Source organism: Andrena cerasifolii, chromosome 7 (assembly GCF_050908995.1).
Source record: "Andrena cerasifolii isolate SP2316 chromosome 7, iyAndCera1_principal, whole genome shotgun sequence".
NCBI lineage: Eukaryota > Metazoa > Arthropoda > Insecta > Hymenoptera > Andrenidae > Andrena > Andrena cerasifolii.
The window spans coordinates 15,711,972-15,737,739 of NC_135124.1; the positions used below are offsets into that span (position 1 = coordinate 15,711,972).

Sequence of the window (25,768 nt, forward strand, 5' to 3'; positions counted from 1 at the left end):
GTATACAAGTACGCAACACCTTTCAAATTATGGGTCGGTAACACAGATTGGGTGGCGACACGAAGTCCCATAAGGTGATGGGTCTATTCTATACCTCGTCTGTGCCCCTGGGAACAATTCTTTAAATTATTGGACTAACATAAAAGTCCGTACATCGAAGCATATCGGTTGACGCGTTAATGAGTTTTCACTCCTTTCACCTCCCATATCTCAGAAACTAATTGTCACCTAAAATTGAAAATTTGCTGTGTTTGATGTCATCATAAGGTATCAATGGGGAAGATGACGCAAAGCTCGGCGCAGGGGGCGCCACGAGCGCATATACTATGGTTTTGCACGAGTGCGTATGTGCGTATGATTTGCCCGCGAATTTTTCATTTGTGGAATGTATAGAGTGGGTAGTTACATAATGTTTTACACGTGTTCTGATGGCGTCACGGGTGGGAAAAAGTTGCAGTGATCTTCCCCATGGGCACAGAATTCTGTCCTAAAATTGTAGGACCAAGAAAAGGCGATTTCTTGGGTCACTCTTTCGGTATCCGAGAAATAAAGTTTCGGTTCTCATCGATCAACAGTACTCATCGTACTCTTTCCTTTAGCATTGCAGCTGTTTATTTACCAGCTTTCATGCTGGTTACATTAGTAGCTTATTTTTACACTGTTACTTGCAATCCTAAACCACGTAATCCGCTTGCCATCGTTGCCGTAATTTCCGCAGACAGATCCTTCAGAGGTGCGCGTACAGGTCCAGCATTGACATTAGTTAATAAAGACATGGCTACCTTCATAGTTTCCACCCAGCTACCTGTAATTTCATATTTAAACCCCCTTCTCAGTCTCCGATCCTCCCTTAACATCTCATTATCAATTTTACCGTGTCTCGATATGGCGATAACAACTTTTGACAGCTGTTCTTGCTTCTCCCTCGCTCCGATGCTATTTCCTTCTCCCCCTTGCGCAAGAATTTCCTGCGCGAGTTCAGGAAGCATGTTTATGGAAGTGGCTATAAACGAGTCCATCCCCAACGCACAGGCGGCGCCTATTAACTAAAACGTATAATTTATGCACATTACTGTGCAACTTAACGACCAAGTATCTCAAAATATTTATTTTTAATTATTCAACAGCTTCTAACAAATTAAAAAGCAAAAGCATACCTGGTCATTTCCAAGGAAGATCACGTATTTCCTGTTACCAGCATGCAATGCTCTAGCACCTTCCTCCAAGTTAGAGCTCGTAAATTTTATCCCCACAAAAGTTGGAAGTTTCTCGCCAAGAGATTCAAGAAATTCACCCATATGCACTGAAAGGATCACATTTCGTTCACCATCGAAACTTAGCATTAATTTCTCTTACATCTCGTTATTCAAATTACCACTTGGAGCTTGGAACTTAATCCAACTTTGCGCTTAATTTAATAACGGCGAATGGCTTTTAGTTCCTTAACTTACCATTAACGTTAGTGAGCATCGGAATATGGTAATACAAAAGTGCAGTGTTTGGCGCCGCCTGGCCAACCAATCTCAAATATTCGGTTAACTGTTCCGAAGTGGCAGGCTTGAAGTATAGCTCTGGCAGACAGAGTATGGAATCTGCTTTGATACTTTCAGCGTGCTTTGCCTTTGGAAGTAGAAGAGACCGAGTGACATTTTTAACTATAGAACTACAGAAGTCATAAAGAGATTTATGCGTACAAGCTCCAGGACATCTGGCAAAGGTGCTCCACCTATTTGGACCATCAAGTGTTGCTTGGTTGTTTTCACAGCCTTCGCCCATGCCTCGGCAACCAACTTCCTCTCAGCCACCGACATAGAGGTACCTTCTCCAGTTGTCCCATTTACTGTTAATTGAAAACTACGTTGCAGGAAGCGACAATTCAGAGAAGCTTAATTATAATCAAACTTCTTGAACTTACTAAGAACCCCGGTGACTCTCTTTCTGGCCAAGTACTCTGCGTAACTTGGTATAATCGATAAGTTTACAGTTCTCGTGCTGGAATAAAAAGCAGAGGTGGTACTTTTGCACCAACAATGTATATAAAGAAATATTTTCAATATTGTCCAGGGGCGGATTTGTATATAGGCTAAATAGGGCGGCAAATTTTGGGCGAAAGAAATTGAGAAAGGTTTGAACACAGAGGCTCGAGACAATTTCAGAAACAATTCGCTTCTTTTTCATCTAGTAAATTAGCCAGTAATATTGAATTAATTTTATAACTTTCTCGACTTTCTTAAACTAAAATACTTGATGATATTTCGCGGAAAGGGTGACAGACGATCGTTAGCCTAGGGGCGCGAAATTCCCAAATCCGCCCCTGATATTGTCCAATGAACGCTGAGGGAATTACCTGTCATTATTAAACGGTGTTAACACAGGGGCGATGAGCCCTCTAAACCGGAACGGTACCTTCTGTAAATTGAAAACGATCGAATTTCTATTCTCCGGTTCCAATCTCTGTTATTACTGTACGGGTGGATGATAGAGATTGATGAGAAAGTGCTGTGCCAATATTGAAATTCTGACACGTATCTACGAGACGTGTCGTTGCAGTGTAGAATTCCGTTTCTACTGATCCGAACGTGACTAGGGACAAGGTAGTCCGGATAATAGAGGGTTTGCAGACATGTCCCTTTGCCAATAGTTTCGTATTCCGATAATAGAAGATGATGCGTCGAGAGATGCAAATAGAAACGCCTGCTTGGCTTTGCAAGCAGTGGAACTTAACGATATTTCGCGATACAATTGTTTCCTTTACTTCGTGAAATTATGCGGGCGGTGAAAAGGCGAGGCTCAGCTACAGCTGTTATTACGCCTAACTTCTCTGCAATATGTCAGAACATGACATTAAAAGAGTAGAAGATAAAAGAGTGCTAAACCGACACAGAACTAAAATTGATACTAAAACTAAAATCTAGCTAAAGTAATAGTAATGGTAAAAGTAACAGCACAATAATAATAAATAAGAAATAATAAGTGGAGAATGTGCAAACTAGAAATAAGCAAAGTAACAAGCAGAGTAACAAGTATTCTTCACTATCGTAAAGAAATAAATATTAATCTTATGCTCTAATCGAGATACATATTCAGTATCAGAGTTAGATCTATCTTTGATCGATTTCAAGAACTGTGTTACAATTTACGATGCGTGAAGTACTTTCTAAGAATTCCAGGATACGTGTTATTTGCATACGTACCGGCATCGTGGAGCGCGATATAACTTCTGCAGAACTAATCGGTGTGTTGTACAAAACTGAATGTAGAGGAATATTTTTCTGACGACTCTGATAAGATTGCCTCCACTTCGTATCAGGCATGACACGTATTCATATTTTCAATCTTTTCTCACGTAAACACAGCAATCTCGCATGCACGCAGCTTTCTTTATCTTTCTCAATTATATTAGTTGAATCGATAAACTTGCTGATTTCTGTGATAGAATATTCCGAGTCCGAAAAATCGAAGCTTCTCCAAGATTGTAACTTGAATTCCTCCTCCGCGAAAATGAGTGAAACCGACGAAGGAATATGTAGTGATCTTTAAACTACAAATACAGTAATTAGGGGCCGTCCTTAAATTACGTAAGGGTAATTTTCGCGATTTTCTTACCCCCTCCCTCCCCCAGTATAAGAATTCGTAAGATTTGATATTGCAACCCCGTTCTTACATAATATTTTTTTACATTGAATTTTCTCAGTTAAAATTCTTTTAAAGATTTATATAATTCATTTAACTCGGTTTCGAGAAATTTAAACTAAAACTACTTTTCTGGAGCATTAATGATAGAATTTGTTTTGATTGAAAATTAGGTTAAAAGATATTACGTAAGATACTACCTGACTCCCCCTCGAAAAAGCTTTACGTACAACGTAATTTAAGGACAACCCCTTAGGTACAGCAGAAACGTCCCTCACGAATTTCAACTGATTTCTTCGTAAATAATATCCTGTCGATAGTGGCGCGAGGCAGGTATGGATTTTGAACATCAGATATTTTAACTTAAAACAGTTGCGACAATTTGAAAATCAATTCACATACGAGTTATTGCTGATTCGCTACAGAAACAAAGATTGAGTTATTTTAAAGTTGCCTGAAGCCTCTGGGCTCACCATCCACTTTCACTGTTATAAAATAGATAGACAATTTATTCTAGAGCAGAAATCTACACCATTACTGCGGGCGAAAAAGTAAATAGTTACATGTAAAAGCATTTCGCTACCCCTCTTATTTTTATTCGCCGAAAATTCGCGTAATGGCGCAAGGGTTGGATCGGGTGGGCAATAAATAGCGAGGGTTATGGTTATTTATAAAAATGCTTTTTATGTTTATTTACATGTAGATTCCCTTTCTCTCGACAATGCTGATGATACAGTAGCACAGCATCGTAGCGATGAATTATACATAAGTTCCAAGGTGGCCGCGCCGCGTCTTCCTCTTTCGCGGATATTACGCGCAACCCTTGTCCCTCGAAACGGGGACGAAGTAGCTACTCGAGATCTTACACAATAACGCCAAAGAGAAATATATCCTATGTAATATTACTGGGCTACTCGTACAACCGCCATCGTTCCTCCCTTCACTTTGGATTCCTCTGTGCCCCCTGTTTTACATATTACTTAAACGAAATGATTCTGCCACCGACGTTCCGGCATGCGCTAGTAAAAGAACCGTTCGTTCATGGATAAGCTTCATTCCCCATCCGCCTGGCCTGCTTCTCGATATCCTTGCAATATACCGGACGCGACGTCGCGGCGAACATGATAGCTACTGGTAACGGTGGGATCGTCTTAGCGATCCGTTCGATCGAAATAATCACCCTCGCGTTTACGCTCTACGAAGAAAATTCTCTAACGTTACATTTTCGCCATTAGTATTAGCATTATTAGCGCGGTTATTAGTTCACTCTTCAATCATTCGCCTCTGTGTGCCCTTCGAGCTAACCGAACGCTGGGGAACTGAAAATCGTACGAACGAGCACGAATTTATGTACACGTGAAATCATGGCGATCGATCGGTGGGGAACTTATAATCTGCAGGAACTAAAGATCACAGCGAACATCGGTGTAATTAGTTGAATAACAGTAGGAGGAAACGAAAGATGACTAGAAGCATGATCGACTCATTCGTGGGTAGTTTAAAACGAAATTAAATTTTGCGAATCTCGCGAGATATCGAAGATATATTCCATGCTGGCTTGGGCTCGTAATTCATTCGTTTAGAAGACGATCGTAGTTATCCCTCGAATGAATTGCTTCGCTCCGTGGCAAATACGCCTTTGAGAAAAACTGGCGAATTCATGGATTAGGTACTAAAATTTCTGGCACAGGATCGAACCATTCATTTTCTCTCAAAGACCTGTATACACCCTCGTGGCACCGTTGTGATCCATAATTGCTTCGAATATATTCATCTCCGGACACGGTGCTTAACATTTGCGCGGGTAACTCTACAATTTTTTAGCGGCGACGTAACCAGCAGAGTTGAACGCTGCTTTCGAAGTAATAAATAAATAAGGGAGAGGAGTCGCGACTGGCAATTTCACATCGTTAATAAAATGAATCTAAACAAAATAGCAAAATGTATAAGTCTCGTGTGCTCACTATTCCGTTAAGGTATCCACGGAATGCCGTGGAGGACGGTAAATAATAAGATAAGAATAGTTTTACGCCTTCCAGCTGGTTACGTTACGTTAACAAATCGATTAACTAAGTAATTACTCGTACACGCGATCAATATCAACAGTCGCGATGGCCTAAATTTACTGATAATGCACCGAAAGAAAGCCATCGATGCGTATGCAGTGGAAACGAACCACGTCCCATTAGTATTTATATTCACGTATGTTAAATGATACATATATGCCGATATATATGTACGTACGTATGTATATCGTAAAATTCACACTTATGAAAAAGACATTTTCCGTTACTTCAATTAGATTAGACTAGCAGCCGCGGCCGGACCAGCCAGTACACACGGCGGAAACGTTTCCCTTAAACTACCTGTTTCTATTAACTTGTTTCATTATTATTAATGTCTTCGTCTGTCTTTCTTTGGCTTCGAATCGCGCCCCGTACGAAAATCCAGCACGTAATTCACAGCTGTTCCGAACAAGTTAGGGCGAATTCCACTTACGCCCAAATCGCCTATGATTTTCATTGGGGTAGGTTTCCCTATACGCGACTGGACGCATCGTCAAGAATTTCAAAGACGATTTTCTCGAAAATGAAGCGCAATATCAAAAAATTGTATTCCTTTTCCTCGACTTATTTACTTGTTCTAAGTAGAAAAGGAAGAGTGACTTTTTTTGATATCGCGCTTAATTTTCGAGAAAATCCACTTTGAAATTCTTGACGTTGCGTCCAGTCGCGTATAGGGAAAGCAACCTTAATGAAAATCACGGGCGATTTGGGCGTAAGTGAAATTCGATCATATACGACACGATTCAACGACAACCGAATAATCATCCTCATTTTAATTTCAACATTTGCAATCCAGAATGTTGCTTACTGACTCACTTCAAACCGGAAGCTTTGGTGCCTCCGAATTGACATAAGGTTGATTGCACATTGAATTTCCGCGATACTTCTTCGATCCAATTGTACACACAGGAAATGGCGTTTCGGTGATCGATTGTCATCGAATCGTCCCATTGCAATCCAGTGTCGTATGATATATATTATTAACCCTTGACCGTCGAAGAGAGGGTCCATTTTGACCCGCAGTGTCATTGATACACACCTCAACTCAAACTCACCACTTTATATTGGATTTTATTTATTTACTTATTTTTTATTTATAAACGGGATAGTTTAATTAGTCGGATCCAGTCCCAGTTTGATCCTATCATCATCCAAAATTCTTATTCTCTTCCAATAATACTATGTAATAGCACGTAACTCAGGTGGGTCGAAATGGACCCCGCATCCGCTAGGTGGGGTCTGAACGTGTCCATCCGCAGATACATCCTCGCATGCAGAGTAAAACGCGTGCAAATGAATCCCATTTACCTATCCGTTTCGATACATTAGTACGCGCGCGTATCTAATGTAACAGTCGCCGAAAAAGACCCACGGATATGTACAACAGGGATATGCCCGATCGATACAAGCTACAGAAGTTTCTTTCGCCGGCGCGCAACGCGATTCGTGCACCCCTCGAATTCGATTCGATCAAAAAGGATAATCGAGTTTGCTTAAATTTCCGCCCCACCCTATTCTCCCGTTCCCAGCAGGCTCTCGCGAGTCTCTCTGCTTCGTGTAAAATAAATCAAATTAATTCCTCGTCTACTATGGCCGAGAAGCCGCCCCCGATATACCAGCAGTGACCGTTCGCGTTGGTATCCCCAAACCCCCGTTTACCTCGGCGAAAGAAGCGGCTTCTCCGAAACGTATTCCTAATTCCGTCGCGGAAGCTCGATGACCAGAAGTCGGGAGAGCGCCCCAATGTGGTTTGCGCGCGTCTAGTAGCGCATTAGAACTCGATTGAGTCTTTTTAAATCTCGTCGAATGTCGATGTCGAACCCTCCCGTCTCACCTCGCCCGCTTCGACTCCCCCGCCTAATCCCATCCAAGTAGCGCCCGTTCTGCCCCTTCCGACGAAAAGAGAAGCTTAATACTGCATCGTTCGCGTCTGAAAGTGGCCCTTCAGAGCACACTCGGAATATGCTTAATGAGAATGGTCCCAGAAGTTTGTTTTTTTTTCCCCTCTTTATTTTTTAAGAAGCAGTCGTTCCGATGGAGTGCAACGTGGTTCTTATTTAAATATCCTCGACAATGATTCCGGAATCGGCCGTAAAGTAGGGTGCCTTTCGAGCACAGGCGCCGTTACGATGTCGGTTTAAACGAGAAACCTTTGAGATGCCGGCGCTCCAACCCGTTAACGGCCGTGGTTGCATAAACGCAACGTTGAATTTTAATTTCTTTCAATCAGGGCAAACGCAATGAGGATTCTAGTTTTTTACTTTAATGCACGGCCGCTAATGGGTTAAAGGACTACTCGCCGTGGGAACGATGCTAGGGGTGAGCCCGAGATTAAAATAATTCGACTTTTAATGGAACTCGTGGAGCGTCGGGATCCAAAGCGGCGCGAAGGATCTTGAATTTTTTCTCTTCCCTTTTTCTGCTCCTTTTCGGTGGGGGGGTAACTTCGTAGCGACGCGAGTGCTTCCGAAAAGTTGAATAACAAATAGCAGCTTGGTTCTGGAGGAATCGCGCTGCTCTCGAAGATTCGAAAGACGTCCGTTGTAAGTCGATGATATATTCTCGATGCGGGGGTTTTGTCCGAGACGCAAGGAGCATCGAAATTAACAATTAATTATCGTTATTAGTAGCCATTGTTTGCTCTATGTACATAATGTCCCGCGATACATCCTGTAGTACGCACTACGTAAATACTGCTCTGGTGGCTTTGGTTTTTATATAAAATCTCGATTTACCATGGGGCGTGATTTGCGACGCGTCGCAATGAAATATAATGGCGCTCGAAATGAACGGTTGGTAATGCGAAACGACAGGCTCAATTGTCAGGCATGCGACGCCACGCATATACGTTCGTGCATGTGTTTATATGAATTTCTTCCTGTCTCTCGAGTGCTTATATTTATCACCATTTCAACTCCAGATACAGAATATTTATGTAAAATCGTGGATTGAAAGTCGCGCGAATGGATATGTTGGGGGGGGATAAATTTCTAAATTTTTAGGTTCGTAACTTTGGGAAGATCTTAGGGGATGATATTTGTACCAATCGCAGACGCAGCTGCGGAGTTGCTCAGAAAATAGAGTATCTGTTTCGCGAAGCTGATAACAATGCACTGCTGCGTTCTTAATTAGAAAATAAACAGTACTAAAATTATTATTAATCAACAACTTGCTCCTCTTATAACTGTCGATAATATATGTATCCGTTTTAACAAACGTCTCGCCAGTCACGAAACTATTTCCCTGCTTGACAGTTCGGTACTCGCTGATCGCTAGAAAAAATGGTGCTACAACAGAAATACAAATCTGAAATCGTTACTTCCGCATTTCTAAATTTCGTCCGTACGAAGCGCCGTTCCGGGATATGTAGCGTACACGCCGAGAAGACTGTGAAAGAGATATGTAAAGGAAGCGGTGTCCAAAAATATATTAGGGTGCTCAGTGACGTCACGAACTTCTCTAAAGAAACCATTCCTTTCTCGGTAAATTCTGGAAATGGCAATGCTGTTCTTTGATTCATCGGAAGCTCGAAGCCTCGCCTTCCTTTCTGCGACTCGTATCCTTTCGCGGCTACTCCTTCGAGTCAGCTTTGCTCTGGTCACAGATAAAAGGCTCGACCGTGCCGTTTTCCAGAATCCAAGTGCACCGCGCTCGGAGGAAGTTCGCGTGCAGGCGCGTCGAGGTTCGAGTCAGTCGGGGGTTCGTTGAAACCGTAAAGTATAGAGCAAGTGTGATGGAAGACGAAGGGGAGAAGCGTTCGTGACGTATCTGGCCCTCGATAAATAGACTTCGTGCTGTCCTTTCCGTTACTGTCCTCGCCTATCGTACGTAGAATTACACCGTGAAAAATTAGGCTAATGGCACCGACGAAAACTATCGACAAAACGTGCCGGCCCGCTGTCCTCCGGCCGGTCAGAGCGATGCTCTGGAGCAGAGTGAATTAAACGGCAGGCGACGCTCCTTGGTCTCGCCATTACAATCTACAAGTACGCGTGCTCGCTTATAACAGTCCAGGGTTAAGGGGGAGCAACGATTGTAAAAGTAACATCAATCTACCATCGTTCCCCTTCTTCCTACTTCCCCTCAGTATTAACAGTGTATAATAATAAATATGACTTCTAAGTAGCAAGACCCCGCGCGCGTTAAGGTGATCCCGCCTGATCGCGATGCCCGATCAGATGCAATGACAACAGAGAGGGTGGTGTAATAATTATGTACAAATGTTGCCCACGCTGCGTCAACGAATGATAAACCAGCCTCCGCGCGAACATGGACCAGCATAATCGTTCCATCGAATCAGATTCACGCTGTCGAAATAATACTGTTTTCTTCTGCTGTCCGTTTAATCAGACTCGCGACAAGAGGTTCCTTCTACGATTGATCACCTTGTCGGGGTGTCGTTTAATCCTTTCAACGCCGATGATAGAGCTTGATTAGACGTCTCCATTTGTCATTTAAAGGTGACAGGTCATCGTTCCTCACTTTTAATCCGCTACCACCTCCGCTTTCTCGATTCTGTGCTTTCATCTAGATAGAGGAAGTTAACCGACCTCGTCGAACCTTACCGAGCGAATTGAAGATAGATATACGTGGACGAAGTAGGTTCTTCCCTCTCGTTTCGTCTAATAGCTTCCGCGGGAAAAGAAAACGAGACCATGCAGTGTATCTTGCGTCGAGGAGAATTCGTTGAAGACAAACAGCATAAAGAAACGGAAGTTTTGTAAAGAGTAAAATTTATACGTTGTAGAAAAGTTGATAGTTATTGTCATCGAGCGAAGTTCTTTTCGATTACAAGTAACGGAAACACGAAGAGAAGAGAGATTTAGTTCCACTTTAGATATTTAGAATAATTGTTCACCGTCAGCTTTCACTTCTCCCTTAAACGAGCAAGTATCCTTTGAGAGGAGACACTTTCCCGAGCGGCGATTAGGTTCTACGATCTACAAAGACGAAATTCCCTAGGCGTTAGAGTGGTTGGACTGCATGATCGTTAGATCTTGATAGAGAAACTATTTGAGCATCGTCGCGGATGAAACGAAAACATTTACAGATAAGTCAGGTACTCAAAGTGCAAGCGTTCAAATACTTGAGAGTGGAGGGCGGGGGGAGGGTCAAGTAAATGTTTATAAAAAAGAATCAGGTCCCAGTGTAAATTACATCGATATTAGAACACGACGTTCGGCTTCGTTCTTCAAATAAACTGGATCCACTACTGTCCGTGAACTTCTCTCAAATTCTCTCCCACTGAATTTACTGGGGCCTGTCTACTGATAACACGCTCGCCTTCGATATAAATATATACGTATATATTAAAATATATATCGTTTAGATTAAAAAGATATGTACACCTGTGTAAAAAAATACGGAGAAACAAGTCCATGGGGATATACAACCGAAAGAATTGAATCCGACTTGAAGCGAAGTGAAGCCAGCGAACCGTTTGGAATAATACGGCGATAACGATTTGGTAACTCCGCGTTCCATTCACAGCTACTAATTTCCTCCGACATCGCGATTTGTACGTCCGGGCGATATCGATATGACTAGAACAACACAGCGACCCGCTAGATTCGAGACTGTTGGGGACACTGTTACCACACTCCCGTTTCCAGCGAATTGCTTTCGGCGTGCAACGAGGCAGCCAAGATTGCGTGCGGGCACGTGCACGTGCATCAGTTCGTTAATTCGGATTACGTCGATAATAACACGTGAAATAATAATGAATCACCCGCCCCCATACTATACATAAGACTGCTCGAACGTAATCGTCCTCCCTTCGCGCTGCCGGGCCCGTGCCAGCGCACGTCGCATGGCGTTACGTCCAATCAAACTCTCAACCGATCGTACTAATTACCTAACACCGCCTCAACACCCAAATCATACTTACTAACGAGGCGTCGAGTACAATTAGGCGTCTGTTTTCTCGCAATCGTTCGAACGCAGATTGCTGGACGAACCTTTCCAAAGCGACGCCAGAGATCGTCCGGACCCCTCGGATGCATCGTTGCCGGCAGCGCCGGCTAGATCGGCTAGCACCTCCACGAGCAACGATCCACCATCGCTTACGATTCGTTCCTCCGAGCGGCGAAGATCGATGTTATCGACGACGCCCGAGACTGCCACTATGACTTCCAGGCCATCAGCTTCCGCAGGGAGACCTTCTTCAAGTGAATAGCCGCGTTCACGATGTCGGACTCGCGAGTGTCCTCGCCGTCGGAGTGCACCTCCCTTCTGCGACCGGGCATCAGGAAACGGTGTCTCAGGCCCCTGGAGGTGGGATCGGAAAGCGCCTCGGAGACGGGCACCTTCTCCTTGCTGGACCCCGGCAGGGACACCGACCTTCCCACCGAGAACCCTTTGCTGATCCTGTCCAAAGTGGCTGGCAGCAGGTGCCGCCTCGGTATAGGCTGCTCTCGCTCCCTCAGAATGAATCTTCCCAGGGTCTTCCAGAACGCCTGGGTGCTGTAAACGTTCTCGTCGTCGCGCAGCACCCTCAGCTGACGGTTGCCGCTGCCTACGGCGCTCGTGCCGCCCCATTCCAGCTCCTCCACCAGGGCGAACTTCATGGGATCCTCCATCCGCCTAGCTTTCACCAGCGCCTGGGCTAGGACGTCCTGGGCGGAGCTGTTGACGGGCACCCGGAGTATCGCGTACGGTATGTTCGGCGAGACGTTGTAGATGCATACCAGGAAGGTGTCAGCCTCGTCCCAGATGTGGGTGGAGGTGTCCCTCTCGGAGTCGCGCTTCGAGTGGCCAGCCGTGCTCCTGATGGAGGCTAACCAGGCTCTGCTGCTGGGATCGTCGCCCACTCGTTTCAACAGGAAGCGTCCCTCCCCTTTCCACAAAGCTTGCGCTTGCAGAGGATGCTCCGTCGGGTCCAGGACTCGCTGGGTAGGCAGCTCCTCCCTGTCCCTCTTCTCCCAACCCCGGGACACCTCCTCCACCAGGATGTACTCGTCAACGCGGTCCGCGGATATACCGGCCTTCTGAAGGGCTTGCAGCATCACTTCCTGAGTGGTGCTCTCCTGGGTCACCTTCAGGATAGTGTAAGGCTCGTCGGGTATCACGTGGTGGACCATCAAGAAGAACATTCTTCTCTTCAACGTCACTCCGCCCAGACCCGGGTCCACGGTGGTCAGCTTCTCCGGCTCCTTTCCAGAGGACGGCCTCTTCGATGACTCCTTGTGATCGCGACAGCAGGTGTTGTAGTCCAGGCTCTCCTCCTCCAGGCGGGAATAGATGAACAGGGTGGACAGCGCCAGCGACTTGTTCTTGCAGGAGCGCAAGCGCACGTGCCTGTAACCGGGCCTCAAGCATGTCAACGGTATGACCCTTTGGGCGATCAGATGGTGGGAGCTTGCCTCGACGATTCCGAAACGCAGGAAGGCTAGGTCCTTGAACATCACTTGGAAGCAGAACTTCTCGTTCCATATTGGATTCAGGGCGTTATTCTGTATCACTTTCGTTTTATGCTTGGCGCAGTCGATGGGGATGCCCACCAGCTCCACCTCCACGTAGGTGCTGGCGACGAAGTTCGATGGGGAGACGTATTGGCCAGATACTACTGAGAGGGTTAAATGGGCCGAGTGGAGGCCATCGAATTCCTTGTCCCACGGATTGAAGCGTCTGTGGGTTAGATTGGATAATGGAGAGCGTAAGTGATGTGAAAAGAGGGAAAGTTTATATTTGCGGGGATATTTAAGCGCGTACCTGTACATCATGTGGCCCTTGTCCCACATCACCGAAGGTTTGCTCACGTACCCACACTGCCCATTCTGCTCGAACATGGCGGCATTGAGATTCAATCCGGCGTCGTCTGTTTGGTAATTCAGCGCCACCATTTGAATCCCAAAGGCCCAGAAGATCACTGGGTTGAAGTTCGTGGAGTCGATGCGCATGCCAGCCGGGTACGTTCGAATCAGCTGTGTCTCCGCATGCGCAACGACGCCTAGAGGCTGCTTCCTGCAGATCTTCTTGGCTGTGCTCTCGTTCAGAGAGGAGCATTGGAAACAAGCTGGCACTCCGCGGTTCGATCTGAAACAGATACGAGTATTGTAAGAACAGGTTTTGTAATTCCTCTGTGTTCGAGAGCCACGGAAAAAGAGGTCCTCGGGCGATGGGACTCGAACCCACGCTCTTGCGGATTATCTGCGTACTGGCCAACCGCCTAACCACGTTCCACTGTTCCAGTCTAGAGCCCATAAAATTGGTGATCTTTAGGAATTAATTGAAGGAAAACTACTGCATATAATGTAATGGGGCTTTTTGCATTGAATTAATGATGTCGTAAACTATAGAAATAAATTTTTTGTTTTATAATTAATCATTGTAGACGGCACTGGGGAGTCGTTACATTGAAGGCGTTAAAAAATTCATCCAAATCGGTCGTGGACTGACCAGAAAAATTACATTTTTCAGAAAATAACGACACTTGAAGTTTTGAAATCACTTTTTCCCTATATTTTTCGTCCTTTCAACGCCTTTAAAATTACAAGTTGTAAATTTTTTTAAATTTTACTGGTTTGTCCACGAGCCAGAAGTATATTCTTCAAACTAAAAAACGTTTCAGTCGAATCGGATAATAACTTTTGGAGATACAGGTTCCACCGATTTTGAGAACACTATTTCGAGAAAAACGCGTTTAAAGTTTTACGTGAGTGCCGAATGGCCGGGTGTTACCCATGCATTTACCGCTACTCAAATGCCTATAACTTCGGGAATTTTATGAATTTCAAAAAATCCTTTTAAACGCGTATTCCTAAAAGGTTGAACATTCGAAAAATGAAATAAAAAAATCCATTTTTACACCGAAATCTCCCCTTAAACCACCAGCACTGTTACTACGACTACTTTGTCCTGCTTACGTACTAAGTAGGCTTTAAACCCCACAAATTATATCGATTAGTACCCAAGTTTTTGACTGCGTCGTTACACGAAACTGACCTAAAGAGGTTGTCAATGTTGCTTCCCCCACTTGCAAGGGACGTCGAAGTCGACAGAGATTGCGGTGACCCCGAAGAGCCACCTATAGTGATGGTTCCTATCGCAGCGATGCTGTGTCTCTGAACAGGACCCGTGTGCGGCTGATGGCGCGCCTTTCCCGTGGTAGCGGTACCCGGCGTAGTATTCAAGCCGCGAAACTTAATGGCCTGCAAGTAAATCACCAGGTCCGAGAGCTCCTTGGCGATCTGGCTGCTCTGCTTCTGGGACTTGTCGTCGACCGTGGAATCGGACTTTAATCGACCGTGCGGCACCTGCGTTCCTCCGAGGTACCTCTCGTAACTGGAGATCGAGTTATCTGGAAGGCAAAAGTTCCGCCCCGTCACTCGTCTTCAATTTAAACAATTACTCAACTTCCCGCGTTTGACGGGCTCGGGCATATTAGCGTTAAGACTCCTCGTTACCACGGCTGAGGGAGCTCCGCGAAATATCGCGCGAGAGGTCCGCGAGGCCGAGCGACGACGATTTTGATAATTACTTCCGCAAGTATCGCGACCGATGTGGAATAACGTTTCGAAACGGGGAGCGGGATAAAGGGGAGACTGCTCTCAGAGCAGAGTGATACGTGTAACTCGGTTTGGGCCGCGGGAAAATTACTTGCCGGCGTTCCCGAGGTGCATAAACTCCAGGTTTACCCGGCAATAAATTGAAGGATAAGAAGCTATTAGGACGAATGAAATAATGACGAACATTTTAGCTCGTGTATTTGGGTTAAGCCGCGGCTTCAAAAAGATTAAGCGCGCCGGCTTCCGTGTTCCCTGTAAGCTTCCGGTAGATCACGATCAAACTTCCTCCCGCTCCCGATGCGCGTCTTTATTAATTCGATGCTCGTGGCATCGATACAAGATCGGAATTGGATTACCGCCAGATTAGGGACAGACTTGAATAAATAACGAGCAATTAGGAGTTGACCAAGCAATTATGAGGTGCCCTCGAAACTCGACATTTAAAATTCAATTCTGGCGTATTGAAACGGTGGCGGGGTAATCTCCGCTGACCTTGTCATACGCGAAGCAACGCGGAATCATCTGATTAGAATAATGCAGCTTCGGAGTCAACTCAAAGTTGTTATACTTGTTTTGCCACACGGTCCGGAAATTTGATTGAGGGAACGGAAAAAGAACGCTGAATGCTAATTTAATGGAGAGAGGGAAAGAATCACCATCGATATTGTCGTCCTCGTCGTCGTCCTCCTCGTCGTCGTCGTCCTCGCTGAAATATTCGACGACGGGCGCGGTGCTGACGTCGGTGCGCATCTGCTTCATGGAGGACGCGCGATCGGACATGAGCATCTTCCCCCGATGGCACAGGGGAGCGTGCGCCAAAGGGCCGCCGGGATCCACCACCAACTTCTTGTTTTTAATTAATATTCGATGCCGCAACTGCGACGGCGATGGCAGCTGAGGATCGTCGCCGAAGTCGGTCTCGAACAGGAATTTTGTTACCAGTTTCTCACCGAAAACCGACTGAAACATCCACGTAACTCTATCTGACTGCCAACTCTCTGACGCTCTCGCAACTGAACACGGAGGATTCATTTAACGGTCTAATTAACGAAGTAGCTCGCCAAAGCTTGATGGGAAATGTGAGAAATCGACGCGGGAATGTGAAATCAAAGGAAGAGGAATTGAAATGTGTGCTTGAGCATTCGTGTGACTCTTAATTGTGATGGGAAATTTTCTCTGTGAATTAGTAAAGGATGGTGTATTTTTAAGAAATGAGTAACAGCGACGTACTTGAAAGATTTGGGCCATTCGAGCTTGCTGACTCTGGGAGCAATGATTCTCGATGGAGAGGATCACAGGGTATGGAGAGCTGACGAAAGCGCTTCTGTCGATCGCCTCTACGACCGAGCGAAACGGTATCTTGGTGGTCAACGTGTGCCCATGGTAAATAACGGGAGACCCATCATCCCCGTCCCAGCAATCGAGTTCCACACACCTACACCCTGTTAGTAGTACCTGGGAAACGAATTTACCGTCAAGGGGGTATCGGGGCATTCCGCGGGGAAAGTCAAAGATTGTGGAAGAAGCAGAGACGTTTCAAGATAACACGAATCGATTGCACGCGTAGTAGAGGTAACGCTTTATCGCGCGATGGCGGTTTTTATACCTTTTACTTCTTATTTACATACCAAAATGGTATCGAAACTATTTCTGTATAACAATTTCGAAACGATCAAGCACTTGTTCCCGTTCCGTCGTGTTCGAAGTAAAAATCGCGGAGATGCTGTGCTTACCTGAGAGTAAAGCTGCACCGAGGATTCGCCCTTGAGCTGATGGCCGGTCAAATAAGTGTTATGGGAGCTGGCGATGTAATACTGGGATAATGGCTGTTGCATTTTCGTCTCGCACGGCGTCGCGTACTCGTTCGGGAAAGCATAATTGTCCTTGTCCATCATGTACCGCGCAAAGCCCTCGAAAGACAAACACCATTGTGTGCGGAGGGCTGGGTCCGGCTCGTGTCGCTGCAATCAGAGGAAATCGTTCCCAGTTGATGGCGCTACCCGCTCTCTCTTCCTATTCGAATTGTCACACAACGGTGTAACCTTTGGATAACAATAATTCATCGCTCACAGACTAGTGCTAAATACGCTGACCTCTTTACGCGACTACGAGCATATTACAAAAGACGATTCGATTGAATATTGTTTTAATGAAATCATAGGGATTTGAGTGGAGCGAGGTCGCGCCCCGATTCTAAGCGGAATGATTTTATATACTCCAAAGGTTCGTGAATGTTGCTGCTCAAGTTCTATTTGAAGAGTGAACCTTTCGGCGAATGCGTGGCGATGAATAGGGTTTAAAGGGTGGAATAGATATCGCTATGAAGGTACATACTTTGACGAGTGCTTTGACCTCCTCGTCCGACAATTTCTCCTGTTGCCGTGACTCTAAAAATTTCGAGAACGTGGCCAGAGTGATCACTTGAGACTTCGAAGTGTCCACGCCGGAGCAATTGTTGACGATGCTGGCTGCAGCCACCGCGTCGAACACTTGCTTCTTCTGGAGGTTGCTGCTGGTTTTGTACTCCTGGCAGTCGATGGAGTTGTTCCTCGTCAAGAGGCCTGTTCAACAATTTTTCAATATTCCTATCCGCCTTGTTACTCGTGATCGATACCCCCACGGTGCCGTTACAATTTGACAATTCCGAGAAGCTTGACACATACTACCATTCGTTTACCAAAGAGAATAGGATAAACGCGCCTGTCTTGAATTTAATGATGCCCTTCAACGTTCCCCGCTGATCAACTACCCCCCCGCGCGATAACGGAATTAATTCATTAAAGTGACTGTACGATAGAAAGCAACGGGTCCCAGGCGCTGCGCGTGGACCGCGTATCGCGAACTATACAGCTTGCTAGTTTGATTAACATTACAGGAACATAGTCAAACTTTGACGATGGGAAAAGTTTAATGCAAAAGCCAGAAACCTCCGCGCCTGTGACCACGGTCATAACTAAATCAACTGGCCGCTGAAAACCACCTCCCCCATTATGAATCAAATCAGATTCATCTCCCGGGTCCTGTTATAGTATCTATCAACCTTGTGACTGGTGAAAGTATCGAAAAATGGTAACGTTGCGCGCAAAATTTAGGGAGATAGCATTTAGGGATTCTCTTGTAATACTTTTTTGTCCGATAAATTTCTTTTTTTCATTTTGGCACTCAAAGTGTTTTCTACAAATATCGACGCGAAAGTGGTAAACGAGTTGATTCTCTTTTATTCGTGGGAAGAAAGAATACGGAGACGAACCGATTCGCTGAGGGGTGGCGTCGCTGGCTTGCCTCAACACCGGCGGCCGCAAGTTGAAGTCTCTGAGTGATCCATCGCTCTGGCTGCGACACGTGATCGCCAGCTGGCCGAACAGATCGCGCAAATCCTTTCGAGCTCTCAGGCTGAACGAGCGGAACAGGGCGACGAACTCCACGAAGTTTAACTGAGTTCCGTACATGATGGAGGTGGTCCGCGCTTTCACTTGCCATGGCGGCTCCATTCCGCCCGACATCCCGGATCCGTTCTTATCCTTGTCTCTGGCGACGCACAATAGGCCAGGCGAATAGTGGTGGAAAGAAAGGAGATTGCTTAGTTTAAGCCGCGACAAACTTTCCCAGCAAGCGATACAATAAAAGCACGAACGCGCTCTGACATAGGCACGTTGTAGTAGAACCGGGGAGCAACTGGTTTAAGAAAGATATTTTGAAAGTGTCCAAGTATTCTGCACTGTGTACAGTATCAAGGAATATTTATTGCATCACTCTGAATTTATGCAGAGCTTACAATTGTCGGAGCAATATGATTGATAAAATTTATTTATCTATTTATTTACGTGCCCAACTTAGTTTGGCCAACGTAGTCAGCTGCACATTTTTGCAAGGAATATTTTAAAGTAATGCTTGCCTGGCATTAATATTAAGAGAGACATAAGTGATAGCGTGTTTAATATTCGAGCGATGCAATGAATATCCCCAGTTCTCTAAATATTGAAGAGCGATCATTGGAAGGTCAATTTCTGGGGTAGAATCCGTTTCGTCTCGTATTCAGCCGTGCTAATCAGGTTACACTTTGCTGGAAATGGAACCCCGAGGAATAACTGTAGGATTGCCGAAATTGCCGCGGCAAATTTGGTTCGCGATAATTCGGAGGTGATTAAGATTTTAAGAGTTGGTTCGATTTGTCGTTTTAATAGCTGCTGGTAACGCAGCTCGGCAGAAACGGTGCGCGATTAAGCAACCGGCGCCGTGATTACGAAGAGGTTTAGAGTCGAAGCGGGATTGCTCTATTCTTTGCTCTCCCTTTCCACGACGTTCCTTCTAAGATTGGAAATTATTGGAATCCCTACCTCTGGAAGCTGAAGTAAGGCAAGTTGGAGGTAATAATTCGTTCGGCGGGACCTGTTGGGCTGCGCGGCGGTACTCGATCTCTGCTAGACCGTGGGGATGCCGGCATGATTCTCGTCAAGGACTCCCTGCTACCCGTGATGTGCCGATGGGGGGCCGCTGATAAGCCCCCGTCCGAGGACGAAGAGTCATACTGCTTTAGGCTCAAATCCTGTTTTAAACAACCACCAGCTCGGCTTAGTCCTGGCTTTAATAGCTTTCTCAGGACATCCTAATTGAAACTATTCAAATTAGCTCCGGGGTGAAATTAACTCGTCCTCGCTTGTATTCCCTATCGTTTCTTGGGAGAATTAACAGTCTGGCGTGGGATGAAAGAAGGGTATATCGAATTTTAGAGTGAACTACTTCGTTAATCCCGAGCGCAGGAGCAGTATATTGTCCTACCGCGAGAGAGTAAGTTTGCGCGAGGCCTCGTTTCGCGCGGAAACGCGAGTTACGAAGGGGACGGTGCACGTACTTTTGTCAACGCGTGGATATTGCCAATGGATTTGGTCTTCTTCCCTTTAACGTTCCGTTTGCGAAGGGTGCTGCTACAAGTGGGCGATAGTGTCCCGATACTTTCAGTCATCGACCAGTCGCGACCACCGAAAGCCCTTATGGCGTTCGCTGTCATTGGCTTCAGGCAATCTTCCTCGAAGTAAAGCTGAAGGTACTTCTCTTTCAGCCATCGCGACCTGCGGTCCGTCAGCTGCTGTTGCCGCTTTAGACCTCGTAGAATCCAACAGAGACCCATGTACCAGATTCTGAAACGGGCGACAGTGGTGGCTGTCAGATTTTTACCTGCTCAAAGCTTCGAGGGAATATCACTGTTCTGTAATCGTGGACTGACAATTTGGCATTTAAGAAAACCAAAGGATAGTGCGAGTTGTTATTTTAAATGATGAAGTGAGGAATTGGATAGGGTCATAATTCGTTAAAAAATAGAGTTGCAATTTGCACCGCTTCTATTATTATTATATATTCGTTAGGGCAATTTACATTTTTAATTATTCTCAGTGAGTAAGTTGAGAGATGCACGTTGAAGTGTATTTGAAAAAGGAAGGAATAACACGAATGCAAGCTTTCGCAGCGCAAGATTCTTTTTAACAGCGTTATGTTCGTCAATTTACGCGGATTCCATAAAATGGCTATTCTGCGCACGACTCGCGAGCTGCAATAGCTGCCGCTGGATAAAGGTTTTCCGTAACAGTATATTCTCTAGTGAAAAGCGAACAGGACGTTTTGCTGATCCAGTCCAACATCCCACAACACAATTCGAGGGTAATTTCTCGTCGAGTGTGTCATTGGAGAAGTTTTTTTTTTAATCTCTATTCCATTCTTTCGCATTTAAGAGGCAGCAGACCATGGCCCCCTAACTGATGCGCGAATTAAACTTGAAATATCTGAATTTGAATCGATCTTAAAATATTTCATCAACTCGGAATATCTCCTCGCGCTGTTACAATAAATAAAATAGAAACCTGTTAGATACAGTCGTCTGACTGGCAAATAGAAAATGAAATTAATTTCTTAGGCTCCCGGGAAGTATCAAATAACAAAATGAAAATCGTGGAATCGTGGTGTAAGATTTAGAGGACGGTCCGAAAAATATCAAAGCTGAATAATTGCGTACCGGGAACGTACCAAAGTAATATTAGATTGACAAATTACCACCGACTCCATAAGCGACCCGGGGCTTTAATGATTCCGTATGAAGCTCCTGTGAAGCGGATCGCCACCTCGCCATCAAGCATTCCAAGTAGGCATGGTATATCACAAATCCCCGCCGTGAATGTTTTCCAGAATGTTTCATAAGCCGTGACTCAAAGACATTCGAATGGAGAGGGACACCGGATGAGATGCTTCGGAATTACTTCCGCCAGCGTCGCTGTTCTCGAGGGTATTTTAAAAGATAGGTACATACGACTCGGGGATATTTCAGAGGTAACACTCTTGCAGGGCTCTTGTTAGCGCCGGGTTTCAGAGATGCTTCTGACGCTACCAGAAAGATCGTTCTGTTCTGTAAATTTCCTCCTGCATCTCGCGGAATACGCAATAGAAACAGCGAACAGTTTCATCTCTCGCGCAACTCGGTAGAATAAAATTGGGCGCGGGACTGTTAAATCATAATTGTACCGGTTGTGTACATGGTTTACGGGTAACTGAGACATATCCTTGCGGTATTACTCGCCTGTCATACGATGCTTGCCGACAAATTTTAAGGGGGATGTATATACTTCAACGTTTTCGCGTTCATTTTTCTTTCGTCTGTTTTACCTAGGGTAAACCAACCAGTGAATAACCGAATTGTTGAATCTATGGGCCTTTGAGATTAATACTTGAATATATTTATGTATAACAACAAAACAACTGTTGGAATTGCATTTAAATTTATTTTTCTTCAAATTTCTATTAAAATAATTACTTATTCTTATCGTAATTTAAAAAAAAACAATTATAAAATGCAAAACGTGTAGAAGCCCAGCAAATGAGTGCATACTTTTAATAAGAATCGTACTTATTAATGTTTGCTTAATACGCGTAACTAAAAATATAGGATATTAAAAGTGCAACTACATTCCACTTATAAGCATATAATAATGTTTAAATTTATAATTGACATTTCTTTACTTAATGGTCATTCACTGGCATGCGGTCAATTACTGGTTGCTTTACCCTACACAGTTTTTTAGGAGTTGTTCTTGTGGAGTTTGCGCTTGGTTGAATATAAATTATTCCTGCGCGTCGAATATAAAAGCACAAATTTATAATTTTGTGGGAAGGGTTTCTGCTTACTTGGGACAGAAATGCATATGTGATAATGATATACATGCAACTGCGACGAATTCGGTTTCATTAACGGAATTGTCAGTCCAGATTACTATCTGGACATCCAGATCGATAAATAGTATCCACAATACATGAACGTCAATTATTCGAGCCAATGGAAGTCCAAAGCCGTTAAATCAGAATAGCTTCGGTAAATTATGCTCGGCTTTGACATTTATTAACGAACAGAACGTTGTTTGAGGAATATTATACATTCGCATTTAAATATCTTCAGTATTATCTATCAGTAATTAATACGTACATTGGATGTCTCTATTTATATCCTATTTATTAAATTCATTAATTCTACGCTAACTTTGTGGTAACAGAAAAAAATTCTCTTCCAATAACTTTCCTCTAAAAATTAACGAAATCCCATTTCTCAAACCTAATAAATCAATACTCCCTACAAAATGCAAATATTCTCCAATAAAAAGAACCATAATACTTTTCACTTTGATTTTCTTATACCAAAGAAATCACTTTGCAAAATAGCATCGAGAATGCGCTCCAAGCTTTAACGACCAAACTCTACTTTACATCCACCGCTATTAACACTTTTACCCGTTACTTGTACGATTCCGCCACGCCCGGCAAATTTGATTTATTATATGCATCCCTGTTTAATCATTATAAGCAAAGCCAAACAGTAGAATCCATATTACCAGTCGCTAAACGTTACAGCGCAGATGTTGGGGAAATGGTGGATCTTTCTACTTACTTGCTGAGCGCTGGGGGGCAAAGTAGAAAGATCAGTCGATTGTCCGGCAGGCTTGAGCCGTACATGAGGCCGATGCACGAGTCTGAGCCAGGCAGACCGTACCTCTTGCAGATGCTTCTCAGGTCAGCTTCTCTGTCCCGATCGCAGCAGCCGATCATCACCTCTTTGACGGAGCTCAGGTCGAGGAATCCCTCGTCGAGCGTCACAGACGAGCACTCGGACTGCTGCGCCGTGTACCGGCCCAGTATGCCAGGTGGCAAGGGAACCTCCGGATTGGCAGTCAGCGAGAACTCCGTGGAGACCGTGCCGCCGATCTGAGCGGTCTTTAAGGGGCTCCAGGGCGGTTTCTCCCAGACGAAGGTCCCACAAGCGCGATCCACTCGCGCGAACACCAAGGCCGTCCTCGTGGTGCCCCCCTCGCCATCCCAGTGCACCAGGGTTGTGCCATGATGCAGCACCTGGCACAAGAAACTTCGCTGTTACTAAACCACATTCAAACGTAGACGATATATCATAAACTATGATTTACGAATTATCTTGGCAACACTAGCTTATTCTAGGGGACCATTTAATCTATGAGATATAAATACTAAGATGCGAACGTTCACAGTTTCAACTATGTACTTGGACAAAAGAATTTGTCGAATTAGAGAGCGGTATAACATTTCTGCGTTCAATAATAAGATGCAAGTAGTGTGGTCAATCACTGGATTACTCTAAAATTTCTACCCCTAACGATTGAAGATTATTCACTTATCCGTTCTTCTATCATCTTCTGTATTCCCCTTTTACAATCCTCCGCGAGGACTCGCGTCTCCGCAAGCCACAGCTAAACCGCGCGTTCAAAGTTCATTAAAGATTTAATCCCTAGCTGGAAGCAGGGCAATGAAACTGGCAGGAATCGTCGCGAAAGTCTGGCCGCGTGATCTCGCTGACCGTAATCGCCGTGTTATTAAGATCGTTTCAGCGGTACTCGTTGAATTGCGGTGCACCGAGTCGCACCGCGGCCGCCCATGTTTACAACACGGATGGAACCTCTAATGCACTTAGAGCAGCTTTTACGCGGTCGGCCCTGAGTGCAGCCCCCGCGTGGACACTTGCGAAAGCGTTGCGCGCGAGGGGGAGGGGGCGAAATTATTTATCTTCGCCCGGGACGCGGTCGCGTTAATTTACGACGGGATAGGGGTCCGTCAGCGATGGATGCCAAGCCGCTACGTTTGCTTTACATACGTTTTAGTAGCCTTTTACCGTTCCGCCTCCGGCGAGCAGCGCGTGGACCAGCGTTGCGAAACGATAAAGGCAACTTGGCGTTATGCAAGAGTCAATAATGCAACCCGGTGCATTAATGTCAGCGTGAGAGACGGCTGCTGGTGATGCTGATAGGCGTTGCGCAGCGGGGAATAGCTACGGATGGGTTAACGATTAAATTTTAACTACTGCAAGCGTTTAGCGCCCAGGGTTAATAGTTCTAGGGTGACGGGACCTTTTTGGAGAATATAAGGCGGAGGGGTGTACATAGTTTCTTTGCGGAGTGTTCTAATTATTATTTTAGTATCTCTGAAGATAGGGAAGTGGTCGATAGGATCGAAGATCATAGAAGATGGAAGTACCTTACTAAAGTAGTAAGCGTTCAATGTACGAGTACCTACTTGGCAATAGGTGAGATGGAAAAAAATACGTTCGATGTTACGAAAAAGTAACCCATTTTTTTTACCACTCTGTTATTCTACTTTTTAAATATCGAAGACCTATCCGAGCATTGTGTGTGATAAGACGCCCGGTCCCACCCTTCCGCGAGCCCTATTAACGCAGCCAATTAATAAAAAGACACTTTCTTCGAAAGGATGACCCGGTTTCGCCTCGCCAGCCTCAACCCCCAACGTCTTCCACCTTTAATCCTTTTCATTTCTGACTGCTTCCCTCCCCTATTACTTCTAGATCTTTGCATCCCTCTCTTTCTCTACCTCTCGATCCCACCCTCCCCTTCTGGCGAATTTCTACGTAATACAGCCGAGGCAGCACGGCGAAGCTGGCCCCTTTGAAATCCTTTTCAAGCGCGGGGAAATTACACCGACGATCCCTTTTACCTCGATACCACGCTACGTCCAGCAACTAGAAAAATAGCCGGACGCTGGAATATTAATATTTCGAAATCGTCCGGTGGTAAGGTCGCGGGTCTTTATGCCCAAAACCTTTTCAAAGTCCCTGCTGCAGCTGTTTTTCGCATAAACTGGGATGAACGTGACGCGAATAAATTGCTGGAACGCTGACCGCGCGATCACTTCTGCCCCCGGCGGCTGACCAAGCGCTGACTTGTACTACTTAGGAGTTTAATCCGCTACTATTGCACCGTATATCTTGCAGCTTTAATTGGTATGTTTGACAACAACTGTGTGCGAGGTATTGGAGGAATATGCGCATCCCTTTGACGCTAGTTTTGCTTACACTCTGTCGTACTGTTTGTAATTAAACTAGGTTAACTTCAAACGAAAAATGTTTGACTATGCGCTCCTCATTTTTCCATTTAATTCTTTCCTTCGTCTAAATCTCTCTCTTTTTCAAACTCTGTACATCTCCAGTGACACTCAGTCGCACTGCAATTCACTGGCTGCAGTACCATGTTTGTTTAACCTTCTCAA

At 45.0% G+C, this 25,768-nt stretch overlaps 2 protein-coding genes across 3 annotated transcripts in view; both read right to left on the reverse strand.

The window, feature by feature from the left end:
* Window positions 1–584: 584 nt before the first annotated feature.
* Window positions 585–3,277, reverse strand: LOC143371835 (N-acetylneuraminate lyase). The gene is made up of 8 exons (XM_076817489.1): window positions 3,195–3,277; window positions 2,348–2,409; window positions 1,916–1,992; window positions 1,695–1,840; window positions 1,452–1,620; window positions 1,158–1,303; window positions 875–1,046; window positions 585–805 (listed from the first exon to the last, which is right to left on the reverse strand). Exons 1-8 carry the CDS (start codon window positions 3,198–3,200, stop codon window positions 654–656), a joined length of 930 nt encoding a protein of 309 aa, XP_076673604.1. The 5' UTR covers window positions 3,201–3,277; the 3' UTR covers window positions 585–653.
* A 1,020-nt stretch (window positions 3,278–4,297) lies between these two features.
* LOC143371823 (1-phosphatidylinositol 4,5-bisphosphate phosphodiesterase epsilon-1) overlaps window positions 4,298–25,768 on the reverse strand; it is a 29,983-nt gene continuing 8,512 nt past the window's right edge. For both annotated transcript variants that reach the window (XM_076817464.1, XM_076817463.1), the window contains exons 6-16: window positions 23,130–23,587; window positions 20,058–20,343; window positions 19,543–19,751; window positions 18,456–18,733; window positions 17,540–17,766; window positions 16,939–17,166; window positions 16,436–16,660; window positions 15,862–16,165; window positions 14,643–14,997; window positions 13,410–13,733; window positions 4,298–13,325 (exon numbers count right to left, since the gene is read on the reverse strand). In XM_076817464.1, the coding sequence (XP_076673579.1) occupies window positions 11,822–13,325; window positions 13,410–13,733; window positions 14,643–14,997; window positions 15,862–16,165; window positions 16,436–16,660; window positions 16,939–17,166; window positions 17,540–17,766; window positions 18,456–18,733; window positions 19,543–19,751; window positions 20,058–20,343; window positions 23,130–23,587 (4,398 nt within the window). In that variant the 3' untranslated portion in view covers window positions 4,298–11,821. The remainder of the gene's footprint in view (window positions 13,326–13,409; window positions 13,734–14,642; window positions 14,998–15,861; window positions 16,166–16,435; window positions 16,661–16,938; window positions 17,167–17,539; window positions 17,767–18,455; window positions 18,734–19,542; window positions 19,752–20,057; window positions 20,344–23,129; window positions 23,588–25,768) is intronic.

Excerpts from the sequence above, each read along its gene's own strand:
- LOC143371835 (XM_076817489.1), bottom strand. Across the intron at positions 1,304-1,451 it reads GATGCTCACTAACGTTAATG|TGCATATGGGTGAATTTCTT; the intron begins GTAAGTTAAGGA and ends TGATCCTTTCAG. Across the intron at positions 806-874 it reads TATCGCCATATCGAGACACG|GTAGCTGGGTGGAAACTATG; the intron begins GTAAAATTGATA and ends ATGAAATTACAG.